Source organism: Narcine bancroftii, chromosome 14, assembly GCF_036971445.1.
Source record: "Narcine bancroftii isolate sNarBan1 chromosome 14, sNarBan1.hap1, whole genome shotgun sequence".
Classification (NCBI taxonomy): domain Eukaryota; kingdom Metazoa; phylum Chordata; class Chondrichthyes; order Torpediniformes; family Narcinidae; genus Narcine; species Narcine bancroftii.
Window position 1 is genome coordinate 62,962,948 of NC_091482.1, and position 17,247 is coordinate 62,980,194.

The 17,247-nt window shown below is 40.9% G+C and overlaps 1 protein-coding gene across 10 annotated transcripts in view; it reads left to right on the forward strand.

The window, feature by feature from the left end:
* Window positions 1-17,247, forward strand: part of LOC138749166 (uveal autoantigen with coiled-coil domains and ankyrin repeats-like) — a 109,310-nt gene that overhangs the window by 69,403 nt on the left and 22,660 nt on the right. For 8 of the 10 annotated variants that reach the window (XM_069910180.1, XM_069910178.1, XM_069910171.1 and 5 more), the window contains 7 exons: window positions 2,221-2,278; window positions 3,018-3,088; window positions 3,648-3,754; window positions 4,810-4,991; window positions 10,659-10,696; window positions 13,336-13,425; window positions 15,882-15,989. In XM_069910180.1, coding sequence (XP_069766281.1) covers window positions 2,221-2,278; window positions 3,018-3,088; window positions 3,648-3,754; window positions 4,810-4,991; window positions 10,659-10,696; window positions 13,336-13,425; window positions 15,882-15,989 — 654 coding nt within the window. The remainder of the gene's footprint in view (window positions 1-2,220; window positions 2,279-3,017; window positions 3,089-3,647; window positions 3,755-4,809; window positions 4,992-10,658; window positions 10,697-13,335; window positions 13,426-15,881; window positions 15,990-17,247) is intronic. The other 2 variants (XM_069910172.1, XM_069910176.1) reach the window with 2 other exon arrangements.

Consider the following 17,247-nt stretch of genomic DNA (forward strand, 5'->3'; position numbering starts at 1 on the left):
CTTTACATTCCAATCTTTTCTCTCCCAAGGGATTGCATGAGAGGATGGAAAAGGCTGTGGGATTTACTTGTCTTTTGTTCGATATTTACAGTGCAGGGACAAGTTATAATTTGTGTCAAAGTAAAAACAGAAATACTGGAGGAACTCAGCAGGTCTTGCAGTGTCCATAGGAGGTAAACATGTATAAGTGATGTTTTGGGCCAAAACCCTTAAAGATGTCCCCTCTGCAGACACCCCCTCCGCCCACCACCACCACCGCAAAATCAATTTGTGCCAGTCTCTACACTGCACAATCCTTTTACCACTTTGTTGTATTTTCATCCTGTTGATGTTGCCTTCGACTCCTTCCTCCTTTTTTATTCAACTTCTCAAGTCCTTCTGTTCTCCCCAAGCTTATTGTAGCTGAGTTCTGTTCTCAGCACTACAGTACTTCCTCCTGATGTATAGGGAGGAAGGCTGGAGTGATCAGATGAGGAAATGGGGGTTGGGGGGAGGTGAGAAGAAATTAAACACCACCATGTCATGATGAGCCCTTCTGTGCTTTTTTTTCTTGGTGCAAGGAACGCATAACGTCAGTCACTTTTTAGATTTGTGTGGAAAGTACTGCATCAAGAACAATGGAATATAATTTTTTCATTTGGGTTTATTTGACCGATCATGTAACCCATAGATTGTGAAATTAAGTTGCACAACTCTTGGAATGATTGAGGGAATGGGGGAGGAGTTCTGATATTTTTGTATGGACTTCTCATGATGACTCTGTGTCCCAAGACTGATATATTTAAAAAAAAAAATCTTGAGATTTCTATTGATTTGCTACTTTTAAGGATGTAATTTAAGTTTTTTTTTTCTTCCTGTTATTGCTGTTTTGCGCAATACAATAGGGGAACAGACAGTTCAGCCAATCTACCAAGGTGGCTCGTCTACCGTGCCAGCTCCAAGGCAAATAATCTCATTAGACCCATTCCCTTTTAATTCTTTTGTAAATTAACTGCAAAAATGGCAGAGGATGGGATGGAACCCAGGTCCCTGAAGCAGTAAGGGACCTACTCTAATTTTATTCAGATTTCTTGGTGGTTTGTTGCAGTATTTCTAAAGCTCTGGTAAGTGGGTGACGAGGTATTCCAAGTAAGTTCATGATACAGAAAGCATCCCATCTTGAAAAGGTTGAGTAGTCGTGTAGCTCTTACAAAGTAGTTTACAACAGCCTGTTCCCACTGAAGAGAGTGATTTACATTTGGCAATTAAATTTCTTTGGCATAGCTCTACAGAATATAGACTGAGTTGCTGGAGGAACTCGGTGCGTCAGATAGCATCAGGGTCAATTAACTTTTTGGATTGTGACCCTTTATCAAGACTAAAGTGAGAAGGGGAGATAGCAACTATATCAAGGGAGGGAAGAAGCTGGGGAGGGGCTTGGAGATGAAAGAGTACTGGACAGAAGTGGGGAGAGATGGGTAGGAGTACACTGAGGGAGGGGTTAGCTGGAGATTGGAGTGAAATGTAAGAATGGGAGTAGTTAAAGAAATGGAGGCTGGAAAGCAGATAGTGTTTACTATGGGTTTAGGATTGAACTTTCAATAACCAATCATTTCAATTCCCCTCACCATGTCCATCCTCAGTCTCATCCATTGTCAGAGTGAGACCATAGGCAAACTTGAACAGCACATCATATTTATCTTGGACAGCCTTAACCCTTTGGACTCCATGTAATGGTTTTCCAGGACTACCAACAAGTGCATATACGCTGGGTCCCAGTTTTTTAGGACTATCAAGAAGTGCACATACTCGGTGTCCTGGTTTTCCAGGACTGGTTTTGTACTCAACCACTTTGGACCGGTGTTTGTACTGCTTGCTCTAATTCTTTCTTTTCTCTCTAACCTCTCCTTGCCACTGTCTTATCTTCGACTTGTCTCTCCACCTCTTACACCTTCTGCCAATCACTTTTTTGCTGCTCTCAACCTTTTCCCCCAATTTGTACAGTTGATGTCTTCCCGTTCCACTTGTTTTAATGGAGGGTTCTGACCCAAAACATCGACCCCTTCTCGCCACTGATACTGCCTGACCCACTGAGTCCCTTCAACAGGTCATTGTTCAAGATTTCAGTGTCTGCAATTTTTGTACTTTTGCCTTCTGTGAGTGATGTGTGCATTTTCATTGTGTCAGGATATCTTTTGATTGTTGTTCACCTAGATTAAGTAAAGCCCTTTTGTTTTACAGCAAGATTGCCCTGTTGACACGATAGACAATCAAGGTAGATCTGCTCTTCACGATGCAGGTCTGTATGAGATTGCATAAACTAGCTGTATTTTGGGCACAGAATTTTAATAGGCTCAAGGTTCCTTTATTGTCGCAGACACCCCTGGAGAGGTACTCAGAGGCCACACTGGTCCAGTGCTCCTCGCCAGATGAGAAAGAAGCAAAAGAGTCCTTTCAGGGTCATCGTGTCAGTGGATCTCACCACCTCCTCCGATGCCTCCTGCACCCCTATGGCCTCCTGTCTGGTCCAGTGGTGAGCCCAAGCTCCAGCCATCTGAGTCATCCTCGGTCTCTGGTTCCTAACCCCTGATAGGATCAGGAAGCTGTCAGTGCCTGAGTACTTCAGATGCCCCTACTTGCCATCCTCACGGATCTAGGTTCTGATGTCTGGTTTCCACGAGCCAGTCTCCAGCACCCTGTGGCCTGGTATGGACCCCCCCCACCACCGCAGTTGCTGTGGTCCCTATTCTGTCGGGTCCTCTCCCAGGCTTTTTCTCCTCAGTGAGGGGAGGGGGATGTTTTACCACTTTGCTACCCCAAGGTCTAGGCTGTCGAGCATATTTTGACACAGACCAAAGTTGCCAGTGAATTGATGAAATAATACATGTGTATTTGGTACAACTGGCTACACTGGGATGGTTTGTGTCTGATTCAGTGATCAGACTAAACAGGATTCAAATTTTAGACTTCCAGTGAATTAACTCTTATGTGAATGTTCGCACTGTGCTTTTCCATCATCATCTTACTCCCTGTTTCAGCAGTTGCTGGTTGTGCATCATGTGTGAAGCTACTCCTGGACCACGGAGCTGTTGTGAATGTCAGGGATGGGGTAAGTGCAACAAGAATCACCAGGTAAAAGTCAGAAATCTCAATGGTTTGACTGTTTTTGGCAGCTTCCTATCCAAATTTAAAAACTGTATAATGCAGCCTTCTGGATTTGGTATAGAGTTCAACGAGTTCTGATATTCACGATTATACAGTGTAGAAACAAGTCCTTTGGTTCAACTTGCTCACACTGGCCAAAATGTCACACCTACATTCGTCCTACCAGGCTACTTTTGGCTCGTATCCCTCTAAACCCATTCTATTCGTGGATCTGTCCAAATGTCTTTTAAACATTACAACTGAATCTGCATCTACTACCTCTGGCAGCTTGTTCCATATTCCACTATCTAAAATTAAGAAATAAAATTACCTCTCGGGTTCCCATTCAATTTCTTTCCTTCCCCACCTCTGTTTTGAATGACTTGGAATATTCCATCCAATTTCACACCCTGTAGGATCAGGGTACAGAAAAGCTATGTCAGATGTGCTCGGCAGTGAGCACATTTGTGTGGAAGGACCAGACCCTCATGATTTCCTTCACTGTGCTTCTTTCATGTGCTCAGGGTGGATGCACCCCTCTCCTGTTAGCCGCCCAAGCGTGCCGTCCAGTGGCCTGCCGGCTTTTACTGGATCGTGGAGCAGACGTCAACTCGAGGGATAATGACAGAAGGTAATGTCAGAAATAAAAGATGCAAGTTTGAACAAAGCCTCTTGGCTTTCAGTTCCACTATTAAATCTGGTGAAGTGGCAGATGGTGAGTTGATTTATGCAGAATTGCATAAAGTAGATGATCTTCATTGATGTAGCCCCTCTATATTCAAACATGAGTAAAGTGGATATCTGTCACATCTACTCCTCAGTAACTGAGAGATGACCCCATCTGTTCACAATAAATTGCGATGATGGAACTGATGGTAATATTTCTAAGTTTTCTGATGACGTGGGTGTGGGATTGAGAGTTTAGGAAGATGCAAAGAGTGTACAAGCTGAGTAAGTGGGCCAATATAAGGTAAATGCAACCTTATGTGGGTAAATGCATTATCTAATTTGGCAGGAAAATCAAAAGTAGAACAATATTCATGTGTGAGATTGGCACTCAGGGATGTACAAAGGGACCTGGGTGTACTGGTATGGTGATCACTAAAATCAGATATACAGCTGCAGAAAGCAATTGGATAAGTTGATATTTATTGCAAGAAATTGAGTATATAAGTATGGAGTTTTTAAGTTTAAAGATCTTGTGCTTTGGTGAGGTCACACCTTGAGTATTGTGTACAATTTTGTTGTCTTTCCTCAGAGATGTAGATGTCACAGATCATTGCCAGTTTAATTGTTTTCTCCAATAGCAAGCTTGTCATATGAGAAAGTAGATCACCTAGGCTTGCACTTGAGGTTGACAAGGATTGAAGTGATCTCATTGAAATGCATAAAATTCTATCAGGCAGAGACAGACTAGATATGATGGTTCTCAAGAATGAGAGGCTGCAGTCACAGGATATGGATTAAGATGTGGACAAAGATGAGAAATAAGAAGAGGGGATTGTCAACAATTGTGTTGAATATCCGACGAGGACTGAGGGTAGAATGGCTACCCTTTGTCTGCTGCGTATGTACCATATCCGTTTCATCTATCACTGTGTCGCAGCTGCTGGAACTGCAATGTTGCAATCTGCTTCCAACATCTACCATCAGTCATCTGTTAACCCTGATCCTCTGTTGCTACAGGACTGCACTGATGCTGGGATGCAAATCTGATTGCAAGGATGCGGTGGAGGTTCTCTTGAATCATGGAGCGGATGTTACTTTAATGGATCAGCAAAGTCACCAGTGTTGGCACTATGCACAACTCTCCAAAAATCCAGAGGTTTTGGCTTTGATCAGAGCTGCAATGGAGAAAGTGGTGAAAGGTAAGGATATTGATGTACACATTGCAGCCTGGTGATCTCCAGGTGGATTGCATTGCAATTTGAGTTGTGGGGACAACTGCTGTGGTTTGAACCTATAAACTCTCTACCATTTTTGTTGTGCTTCTTTTGGACTTGTTTCTGGGTGGCATTAGAATCCAAGGACCATAGGTCCTCAAGTTATGCTGATCTTTGGCTCACCCTGCAGAGAGTGCTGCTAGAGGTGCAGTTGTTTGGGATCGCAAAGGTTGTGGGGCCAAAATTCACCCTTCATTCCAATCTAATTAATATCAGTGATGTGGATCTTGTTGTGCACTGCTTCCATGCCAGATTTTGCTGCATTTCAAGCCTACTTCATTGCTTTGGACCACTTTGGGCTGTGTTGAGGTTGTGAAATGCATCGGAGAAATGGAAATCTTCCTTCAGACCAGTGGTATATAATGGAAGTGGGAGTAGACCGTACTTCAAAGGCATAGTTTTATAAATTCAAGAATGGAGAGTTAGTGCTTTTCCCACCTTGGTTTACAAGATGAATGTTTTAACTTTAATAATGTTAGAAATTGGAATTGTTTTGTTTTTGAAAAATTATAATTGGGAAAACTGTTTTTAAAAATTCAGTGAGGAGGAATGTCCAGTGTGGGCTTGAGTTGTGGCTCAGATGTGTCGATAGAGGGTGGGGTGGGATGGTGACAAGGGTCTGGTGATGTCTTTGTTGGTAATGCACACTCTGGTGTCAGTGCTGTATGTAGTTTTTTTTTGTGGAAGGAGCTGTTCTTATTGAAGAGTGATGCAATGGACTTGTAGAAGTTGTTGAGGAATGCAGCATTTCCTTGGTTTCTGATGAGGTGCTGGTATGCCATCATCAACCTCTGACAGTTTCCATCACTAGTTCCCTGACTTGGAATTTGACTGGGTTTCAGACCATTTAATCTCTATTCCCTCTTGCTCTTTCAAATGGTTATGTGGTTGAGTTTCCCTCTGATAGGAAATTTTTAATAATATCTTTTTTTAACATTAGATTTATTAATTCTTATTATTTATAATGGGACATGCTAGACATTGTTAAGATTGAAGTTGATGCTATTCAGATGCCTGGTTTATTAATCTGTGGATCCAAGTTCAAATCCCATTAAGTCAGCTAGGAAATGTAAGTTCATTATGAAATTTAAGTTCGTTATGAAATAAATCTGAATTAAAAGGTAATATAACTCTTGGTGATCATGAAACTATGACAGAGTTTATTCTTCTCTACACATAGCGATAGCGATCTTGTTGCAGCCACACGAGTACATAAGATACACAGCTACAATAGTTTAAATCAAATTACATAATGCAGCAGGAGACAGGAAAAAAATATAAGATGGATAAATTAGTCTGTTAATTCAAAAATTCCTTCTTGTGGACACCCTCTGTATTAATTCCATTCCCAGTACTTGGCCCAACCTTTAATCCTGAGGCAATTCAAGTGCTCATCAAACCAGCCATTTTCAACCTTTTTTTCCCTAGTGATTGCCCCCAGGTCTCTGTTCAAGGTTTATAGGTCCCCATCCTTGCAATGCAGTTAAGTTTGGGTTTTTTTCCGTACCTCTACTGACTAAATTTTAAAAAAATATTATTATTTGAGGTGAAAAGGATGCTTTTACTTCAATGTATTGTGGCCTCCAGCAAGGCTGTGGGGCCCCCTTTGAGAATGGCTGATCTGGACACTTCCTAAATGCTGTGGGGGCAATGGTGCATGTAACTTGTGGTGTTCAGAGAGGGATATATTGAAGTTTGCAGTGGGAGAGGGCTGGAGAATGGGGCTGGTTCGATTGTTTTTGCAACCACTAGGAACATAGAACATTGAAATTCAGAAAAAAGCCCCTTTGGCCCTTCTAGTCTGTGCCGAACCATTTTTCTGCTTAATCCTACTGATCTGCATGTCCATAGCCTTCCATACCCTTCCCATCCATGTATCTATCCAAATTCTTCTTCACTGTTAAAATTTGTCCTGCATTCACCACTTCAGCTGGCAGCTAGTTTCTCAATCCCAACACTCTGTGTGAAGAAGTTTTCCCCTTAAATTTTTCCCCTTTCACTTTTAACCCATGTCCTCTGGTTTGCATTTCCCCTACCCTCTGGGTAAAAAGCCTACCTATGTTTACTCTGTCAACCCCTCTCAAAATTTTAAATACCTCTTTCAAATCTCCCCTTATTGTTCTTTGTTCCAGGGAATAAAGTCCTAATCTGGTTAACCTTTCCTTGTAACTCAGTTCCTGAAGTCTGGCCCACATCCTACTAAATCTTCTCTGAACTCTTTCTATCTTACTGATATCTTTCCTGAGGTTAGTGACCAAAACTGCACACAATACTCCAAATTTAGCCTCCCCAATTTCTTATTAAAACTTTGCCATAACAACCCAACCTCTGTACCGAATACTTTGATTTATGAAGGCCAAAATGCCAAAAGCTCTCTTTAAAACTACCTACTTATGATGCCACTTTCAGGGAATTATGTATATGTATTCCCAGATCCCTCTGTTCTACACACTCCTCAGTACCCTACCATTTACCATGTATGTTGTTCTTGGTTTGTCCTTCCAAAATGCAACAATTGCACTTGACTGCATTAAATTCAATTTTTCAGCCCATTTTCCCATCTGGACTAGATCCATCTACAAGCTTTGAAGACCTTCTCTGCTGTCTACAACAGTTCCAGTCTTCGTGCCATCTGCAAACTTGCTGATCCAATTTGCATTACCATCCAGATCATTGATATAGATGACCAACAATAATGGTCCTAGCACCAATCCCTGAGGCACATCACTAGTCACAGGTCACCAGTCTGAGAAGCAATGGCTTTTCCTGTTCATTCATTGTTGAATCCAGTTTACTACTTCACCATGAATACTGAGTGATTGAACCTTCCTGACTAATCTCCTATGTGGAACCTTATCAGAGGCTTTGTCCATGGAGACAACATCCACTGATTTAACTTCACCAACTTTCTTGGTAAACAATAACCTACTTTGCACAAAGCCATTTTGAATATCTCTAATCAGTCCCTGGCTAATCCAAATGCTTGTATATCTGAACTCTTAGAACACCTTCCAATAATTTATCTACTACTGATGTCCAGCTCATCAGCCTATAATTTCCAGAACAACATGAGCTATCCTCCAATCCTCTGGCACCACACTCCTAGCTAAGAACATTATAAATATTTCCGCTAAAGCCCCTGCTTTAAGGTTAAGGTCTGCGGGAATATCTTGTCAGGCCCTATGGATTTAACCGCCCTTATTTGCTTTAAGATCGCAAGAACCACCACCTCTTTAATCTATTATCGGTTCCAATGATCTCACTGCTTGTTTTTCTTAATTCCTTCGACTGTGCCAGTTTACTGAATGAATACTGATGCAAAAAAATTTTTAACATCTCTTTTATCTTCCTTCCCCCCCCCCCCACCCCAAAATTCTCTTTTGGTTCCATACATAGCTGACCACATGATGAGCTGAATGGTCTCCTGCTATGCTGTAACTATCTTATAACTTGTGTAATGGGAGGGCTAGCTGTTTGAGGGCAAGAAATTGAAGTAAGTAAATCAGTGTGTCTGGAGTTTAACATTTAGCTCTCCAGTGCCATCTTCTGATGGCAGACTAGATTACTTAATGTGTGCCACAGAATAAATCTGTATTGACTGTGGGGTCTGTGTAATGTTATCAGGCATCTGATTTGCAAGCAGATTGTTCCCAGTCTGATCTGATTATGCAATACTTAATGTGAACTATTACTGAGATTATTCATAGATAATACTTGCACAAATTTGTATATATTGCTTGTGGTCATACATCAGATTGTGGTGTGGTCATTGATTTTAAGAATGTATTTGTCTATTAACATCCAGCCAGTGCATTCAAAAGCTTAAAGTGGAGATAACTTGCCAATTGAGTGAGTAGTAAGGCAAATATAGTGTTAACATTCATTTTGAGAGGTCTAGAATATAAACGCAAAGATGTAATGCTGAAACTTTACAATGTGTGGGTCAGATCACGTTTGGAAAATGGTGAGCAGTTTTGGGAACCATATCTAAGGAATGATGTGCTGGCATTGAGAGGGCCCATTAGAGGTTTGAGTATCCCAGAGATGAGAGGGTTAGAGGAGAGTTTGATAGCTTGTACTTGCTAGAGTTTGAAGGATGATGGGGATCTCATTAAAATCTAGTGAAAGGGCTGGATTGAGTGGATGTGGAGATGTTTCCAGCAGTGGATGAGTCTAGAACCAGAGGGCATAAACTCAGAATAAAAGATCCCCCCCCCCCCTACCTTAGAACAGAAATGCTGAAAATTTTCTTCAGCCAGAGGGTGGTGAATATGTGGAATTCTTTGCTATATATGTCAATGGGTAGATTTAAAAGTTGATAGTTTTTTTGGTTTGTAAAGGTGTCAGAGATTGTGGGAGAAAGCAAGAGATGGGAATGAGAGGAAAAATATATCAGCCATGATCTTGAATGGTGGTGCAGACTAAATGGCCCAATTCTGCTCCTTGGTCTTGTCGTCTCATTTCTTTAAAGCATGGAGGAGGCCATTGAGCTCTCAGTAATCCCATTAGTTCTTTTCTCCACTTGTTTTCCTGTAACCTATTTTTTCTCATTTATTAACCTCCACAATTCGCCTACCACCCATCTACACTTGGGGTAATTTATATTATCAATTAACCAGTCAACCGGTACGTCTTTGGGATGTGGGAGGAAACCCATTCGGTTACAGGGAGAGCATGTAAACTCCAAACAGATGTGTGAATGTGGGATTGAATTGGGAGCGGTGGAGTTGACAGGGAGCTATACTCCCAGTTCTGCCACTGTATATCCATCAGTTGCAATGAGTACGTGCATTAGCCACTTTGCATGCTGTGGACTCGATCTTGAATGAGAATTGTAAGGACTTCTGTAAATCCGGAATAAAAACAGAGGGCTGAAAATCAGTAGATCAGGCAAAATTAATTTCTCCAATTATTGGCTTTAAACCTGTGTAAATTTCTGTCAATGTGAAAGATCATTGTTCGATTTTACTTTCAACTTTTGTGTTTACAGCTTTGGGAGTATTGGTTTGCAAATGTCTGCTCCTGTAGATAGAACTTTTGACAAATTTTGAATAAAACCTTGGATGGTTTTAAAGACTGATGTTGGCTATCAATATTTCATGTCGAAGTTGTTTTTTTTTAAATGTTGAACTGTTCCCACTTACCACAACTGAACATTGAGCATTAACAGTGATAAATCTGATACTTCATTGTAATTAAGAACACGATGAGCTGTCTCATGAACCGTTGAAGTCCTTTTGATAAAGGTGCACCCACAGTGCCGTGGGGGAGGGAGTTCACTGATGAAGACCAGTGAGGTCACATGTTGGGGTGAGGTATCAAAGATCAGGTGTGTTTGTTAATATCTGTAATCAAGGTCTCTAAGTGGCAGAGGTAATGGAGATACTGTCAAGAGTTGCTCTGAGAATTGTACACATGTGGTCCTCAATGTTGGATGTTACCAGTAGTACCCAGAAGGATATTCTTTCACAATTAATTTGCCATTGTGCCTTACACTCTAGAACAGGATGAATAGAGTTTGCAGAGTAAAAGTTGACTCTGTTTAAATAATGCTGTTAACATTTTTCCTTTCCCTCCACCCCCCCCCCATAGCAAAAGAACCCAGTGTGAAGTTGCCCCATGTACCTCAGGTAAGGCTATAAAAAAAATTAGGCTTGTACCTTCTAGTCGATAACCTACAGATTTCAGAAATCAGAAATGAAATAGTGGTAACGTTTTGCATGTCAGGCAATGTCTGCAGAAAGAGAAAGTCAATCTATCAGGGTAATTTTTTCCAGATCCCTGAGGAAGGGCTCAGGCATGAAAACCTTGATTTGTCTTGTCCTTCCAATGGATGCTATGTGACTTGATGAGGTTTTCCAGCATTTTGTGTCCTTCAGTCAATTTAGCATCTGCAAATTTTCTTGTTTACTTTTGTGCCAAAATGAATTTTAACAATTTAGATGACGACAAAGCCATATCTCGGGATTTTCTAAAGATTATTTTCTGGACTTGTAATTGTTTTTTCTTTGGTAATTATTCCTACAAAAAGCTATTTTGCTTGAAAATCAGTTCTTGATTGTTGTTTTGTTGTAACAATGCATCTTTTGGTGATTATGACTATCCAAAATCCACCACTTCGATCTGTGTTAGAATATATATGAATGGGTATCTAGCTGCAGGGGCTGTGTGTTTATTGCACAAAGACATTGACTTTTTTTTGGGAAGAAGCAAGTTGATGACTTGCATCGAAGTATCTCCTTGTACCTCCAGTATGTAGAATGGCCAGCTTGATGATTTCTGAAGGCTCGTAAATAACTGAGGCAATGAAAATAACACCAGCAGTGAAGTCTTAACAGGCTGACAGTACTTGTACTGAGATGACCTATGGGAGGATAAGGGGATGAGATCATCCCCTCCAGTTTTGTTGGGACTTGGTTTACTCCTATGGCAGTTTCATTTGGATCAGCCATGATCACATTGAATGGCAGGGCTGGCTCAACAGGCTGGAAGGCCTACTCCTGCTCCTATTATGTTCTTGTGTTTATATCACTGTTTCCCGAATCTCCCTTTAAAGGGTGGGCATTGGCTGCAGACTCTCTAAAACTTTAGCTGTGTCTGTCTGCCCTTCCCACCATCATCAAGAAAATTGTTTCTTTTGAGTGCAAGTAATTGGCTAGAATACAGAATACCAAATTCTTGTCACAGAATCCTTAAAACATTGTAATTCCCAGAAATCTCTCCTTGGATCTTATTGTAGGCCACTTTTTGAAACCACTGCTGGCTTGCATAATGAAATATTTTGCTTCAGAAGCTGACACACCTGGTGTAAGCAGTAATTATTAAGATAGAAGCACTCATGGATGGAAAAACTGAGGTTTGGAATACCCATCACCTGCACGGCATCGGCATCTGTTTCACCAAAACGATGATTACTGCAGCACTGATTCCAAAATGTTGTGGGTCAGGGAAAAGCCATGTAAATGCCAACTGAATATCTGTTACTCAGTTCCTTCACTTGGATATATCAGTGCTCACCATCTTGAAGCTCATTTGTTTCATCATTAGAAAATCTTTTAGTTAAACAACCAGATGAGACCTAATCCAGGATATTGAACCAAAAAATTGACAATTTCTTGCAGCTGTTGCCCAACCTACTGGCTTCTTCCGACGGTACTTGCTTCAGGTTCCAGCATCCAAAGTCTCTTGTGTCTCTGTTCTGTGACAGATTGTTATATTTTATATTATATATAGATATGTTTTAAAAGGAGATAAATTGTGGCAGGTTTTTTAGTGTAGGTCACTTGCAAACATTTCGAAACATCTCATTTAAAATGCCGGAGCTCTGCTCAAACTAGACAGTCCAGGCTCCGGGTAGCTTTGCAAAAACTTTGAAGGATGTCTATAAGGACTTCACAAGTTGGTGTTAATTGGACATACTGTGAAGTAATGGATTATTGTTTTGTAAAGCAACAGATGTACGAACTCTGAAGATTAGGTTCGGAGCCACAGTCTATCTGAGGCCACTTGGCTGTTCTGAGAGTCACGTCATTTTCTGTGTGTGTGTGTGTGTGTGTGTGAGAGTGAGAATACAGTTCTACAGTTAATTAGCAGCTGGAACATGACAAGCTGGCAAGCTTGTGGAAAAACCTCATTTTGAAGACTTGGATTTTAGTTCCGCCTGGTCAAAGCCTTTGTGGTCCTTAAGAGGTTATGGCTGGCTGTATAATGTTTCACTTGAAATAAGGGAAACAAAAAGGAACACTGGTGACCTGAAAGAAAGGTTATCATCTAAAAAAAAAACCCTGATGGGGCAAGTTTCTTCGGCAAGACTCTGAAGTGGCTGTTCAGAAGGAATCATTTGTGGGTGTCCAATGAGCAACAAATCTCTCTCTGAAAACTGACAAGAACCTTCCTGATCAGTAACTATTTACCTTTCAAGCACCAAAGCCTGGTGAAATTCATAAATGTTAAATTCTGTGCACAGTATAAGAATTGCCTGATACCAGTGAATTTGGAGGAGTGAGAAGTGAGATTGGACTGTGAATTAAAGAACTTTTCTGAACTTGTACACACATTGCATACAATGTAGTAGTCGTAAGTTAAAGTTTGATCCTGTTTTCATATTTGAAGATAATTAAAAGAATCTTTTGTTTAACCATTTATCTTGTTGAATTTCTATTGCTGCTGGGTTTGGGTCCTTTGGGCTCGTAACATTACTTAAACATTGCATTCTCTTTTTCCTTGAATATGTTTTTTTTTCAACAAAAAGCACGTTGTACTTTTGCAGACTGTTGAAATACCACAGAAGTTGGATCAAAGGCATCCTCCAGTTGAGACAAATTTAACACCAAGTCCAAAAGAACAGCGCACAATGAAGGTATTGTTACAGTCGCACATTCTGCAAATAACCAATAGTTTTCTAGCAAGAAGCAAACTGCTAGAGAAATTCAGTACGTCAAGCTGCATCTGTGGGGTTAGGTGCTGGGGGGGGGGAGGGATGGATGGTGGGGTTGGAATCGACATTTTAAGACTCTGGATTACTCCCATTGCAGGGTCTCGAATGTAAATATTGACAATTGTTTTCACCCCACAGATGTTGCTTTATCCACCAAGTACCTTCAGCAGTTTACTGCTGCAGATTCCCGCATCCACAGTCTCTTCAACATTTTCTAAAGTCCGTTGCCTGTCACCTTTGCATTTGAATAAAGAATTAATTCAGATGGAATACTGCCATTGCCTGGTTAATGCTCTTGTTGCCATTTAATTCAATAGGTTGCTGTTCAGGATTAGATGCAGGATGTTGAGCAGATAATCTAAATTGACAATCCTGGTTTAGTATGTACGATAAAGTTACGAGCCCAGAGGACCCAAAAACCCACCAGCAATAGATATTCACCAAGTCAATTGGTTACTGAAACAAAAGTTGCTTTTAATTATCTTTAAACATGAAAATAGAATTAAACTTTAAAATCACTATTAACCCCCTTCTAATTCTAAGCACACGTGTATGTAATTTGTGTGTAAGTTCAGAAAAGTTCTTTGGTTCACAGTCTAATCTCACTTCTCACTCCTCCAAGTTCACTGGTTGCAGGCAATTCTTATACTGTGCACAGAATTTAACATTTATAAAGTTCACTAGGCTTGAAAGGTCAGTGGTAACCATTCATGTCTAGTCAATTCCAGCGTGTCCGGGGAAATTAGCGTTGCCGCTCAGGAAGGTTCTTGTCAGTTTTCAGAGAAAGATTCGTTGTACGATGACATCCACAACTGATTCATTTTCAATCAGCCACTCTGGTGTCTTGCTGACAAAGCTTCCATGCCCTCTCCCTGTAAAATGACATGATCCTCTTCAAACAACAAGTTCTCTTCCAGACAATCTGCAGCTCGGACAAGATTTTTCATCTGTTGCCTTTTGTAAACAAGAATCCATTAGTGAAGTCTCTTGAGCACTCTTCAAAGCTCTTGCAAAAGCTGTGGAGTGGATATGTTTAGCATGGGGCAGAGAGCTGGTATTTCAAATAAGAAATGTTTTAGTGTTTGTATGTGACCTACTCTAAGAAACCTTCCCCAATTTATCTCACAAAAACATATCTGTATACTCTGTCCCAATAGTATGTCGGCATCTATGGAGAAGGACCTAGTTAATGATGCCAGGTGGTCACCATCTGCACTGAAATTTTGACTTCTGATGGTGCTGACCCTTTATTGAGGTTAAGCTAGCTGAAAGGGGATGGGGTTGGTAGCACGAAAGTATGGTTCTACTCGCGGGTGTTCTGATGGCTCGAACAATTCTTGCTGTTTGAATTTCTTATTCATTTGGAAATGGATGGAAAAACTTTTTTAAAAAGTTGCATTTCTTTAACTTTGCTACTAAGTAAAAACATTAATAGACTTTGAAATATAAACAAAAAAAATACCCAGACTTGCCTTTCAAATGAAAGAGCTGTGGGGAGAGTAAAGACAGATGGAAAGAATTATCTGGCCCCATGACTCAGCGTCAGGGGAATGAGGTCTTCTGATGAAAGTCTGCAGACACTGTGGTTGAAGTAAAAACACAAAGCTGGAGAAACTCGACAGGGCAAACAGTGGACTTTATTAGTAAAGATAAAGATACAGAAACAAGGTTTTGGGCTTGAGCTCTTCATCAAGGTAACATTCATCCATTCCCAATTTCCCCAACCCAGCCCACCAGCTGCGCTCCACAGATTCACTAACAGCCACTGGTCCATTTAGTGACCTTGACAGGAGCAAGGGGGGAAAACTGAGAACACAAAAACCTCAAAGGCTGGAATCTTGAGCGAACAAAGAGAAGCTGGAGGGACTCAGTAGGTGAGACAACATCGGAGGGTCTTGAACTGTCCATTTCTCTCCATGGATGCTGCCTGATCTTCTGGGGCCCCTCCAACTTCTCTTTGCTTTCTTTTAACTTTGAAAGTTACAAACTTCACCCTACATGTACTTTTAGCTGTGGCAATCCCAATAGCAATGGATGTAGAACAATGGGACTTGTTTATAATAGTGCTTTTCAAGGCTTCAAATGTCTTTTAGGCTTTACTTTTGAAGGTGGGGGGGCATTGTTCAAGGAAATACAATGCAGGCCACAGATTGCTCTCAGAGAGATAAATTCCAGCCAGTGAGAATTAATCTACCCTTCGAGATTGTGGTTTTTCTTCAGCACCTCATCAGTTCTTAGATTATTGAATGTCCTTCACATCCACTTTCTGCTTCAAAATAAAGTGTAGCAAGGTCCATTTAAGTCCCTCTGCAACTCCCATTCGCCTGCCCACCCCCAGCCCCCAGTGATTTGACAATTTATTATCTAATTATCTCCAGGAGGTTCAGATTGAAAATGAGGAACTCAAAGGAAGGTTGAAAAAACTCCACCATGAGCAGAAGGTCTTCCTGGAGAGAGTGAGTGGACTTCAAAAACAGCTTTACCAGGTGAGTAATCAAACATCTATGATTATGTGGAACCTTCGATAAAGGCAGAGCCTCTGGTGAGGGGGAAATACCTGTCATTGATGGTGGAGATAGAAGACCCAATTCTAATGTCTGCTACTTGGGAGTTGAACTTATTTGGGGACAGCGATTTTGTGTTTGAAGCTTACCAGGTCTTGAAAGAAAGCAGAAAATGTCAAAGATGATGTCTCCTTCAGAATGTTTGAGCTCCCAGAAAGTGGAATGCAAATTCAACACAATTGATAAAGTGAATGCTAATAGTTTCTTCTTACCCCCGCCCCCCCCTCCCCACCACCAGCCACCCCGAGAAGATTATTCTTGTGGTTTTCAAACTTTTTTCTCTCCACTCACATACCTTACGTAATCCCTATGCTGTAAATGCTCTGTGATTAGCAAGGGATTATTTAAGGCGGTATGTGAGTGGAAAGAAAAATTTGAAAACCACTGTTTTAATTGTACCTAATTGACTCGTTATGTGCACTATTTCAGAACTCCAAAGGACATGGGCCAATGACAATTTTTCTCAAGCAAAATATTTCAGTAACAATTTGGTCTAGAGCAATGGTTTTTTTCCCCATTCACATACCAATTTAAGTAATCCCTTAATAATAACAGAGTACCTATGGCATAGGGATTATTTAAAATGGTATGTGAATGGAAAGAAAAAGTTTGTAAATGACTCTTCTAGAATAAGAGAGCAGTGGTTTAAGGTAAATGGGACAGATTTAACACGGACCTGAGATAAAATGTTTTTACTCAGAGGGTGGTCTATATCTAAAATGAGGTGCCAAAGGAAATGAGAAGCAAGACAATAACACCATTTAAAAGACATTTGACAGATTGATGGATGAGAGGGACTTGGAGGGATATGGACCAAATGCAGGCAAATGGGATTCATCCAGTATATCATATTGGTCAGCATGGACTTGTTGGGCTGAAGGCCACATGTGACTAACTCCATATAATTAAAGGGTATTCTGCTTTATGGCTACTTGTTCATTTCTTTTACACAATGTATGCATTGCTGGTGCAGTCACCATTCATTGCCCATTCCAAATTGTCCCTTGGGAGTGTTTGCTGAGCATGGAGCACCGTGCTAATGTGTCGGCAGTTCCTGAAGTTTGACGTGCTGTGGCCTGGATGGATTAGTTCCATTCCCCTGCACGTTCTAGTCTTGCATGTGGCTGTTCTGGAGTCGGGAACTGCTGTGCACTGAGAGTGAGGTGGTAACTGGTACATT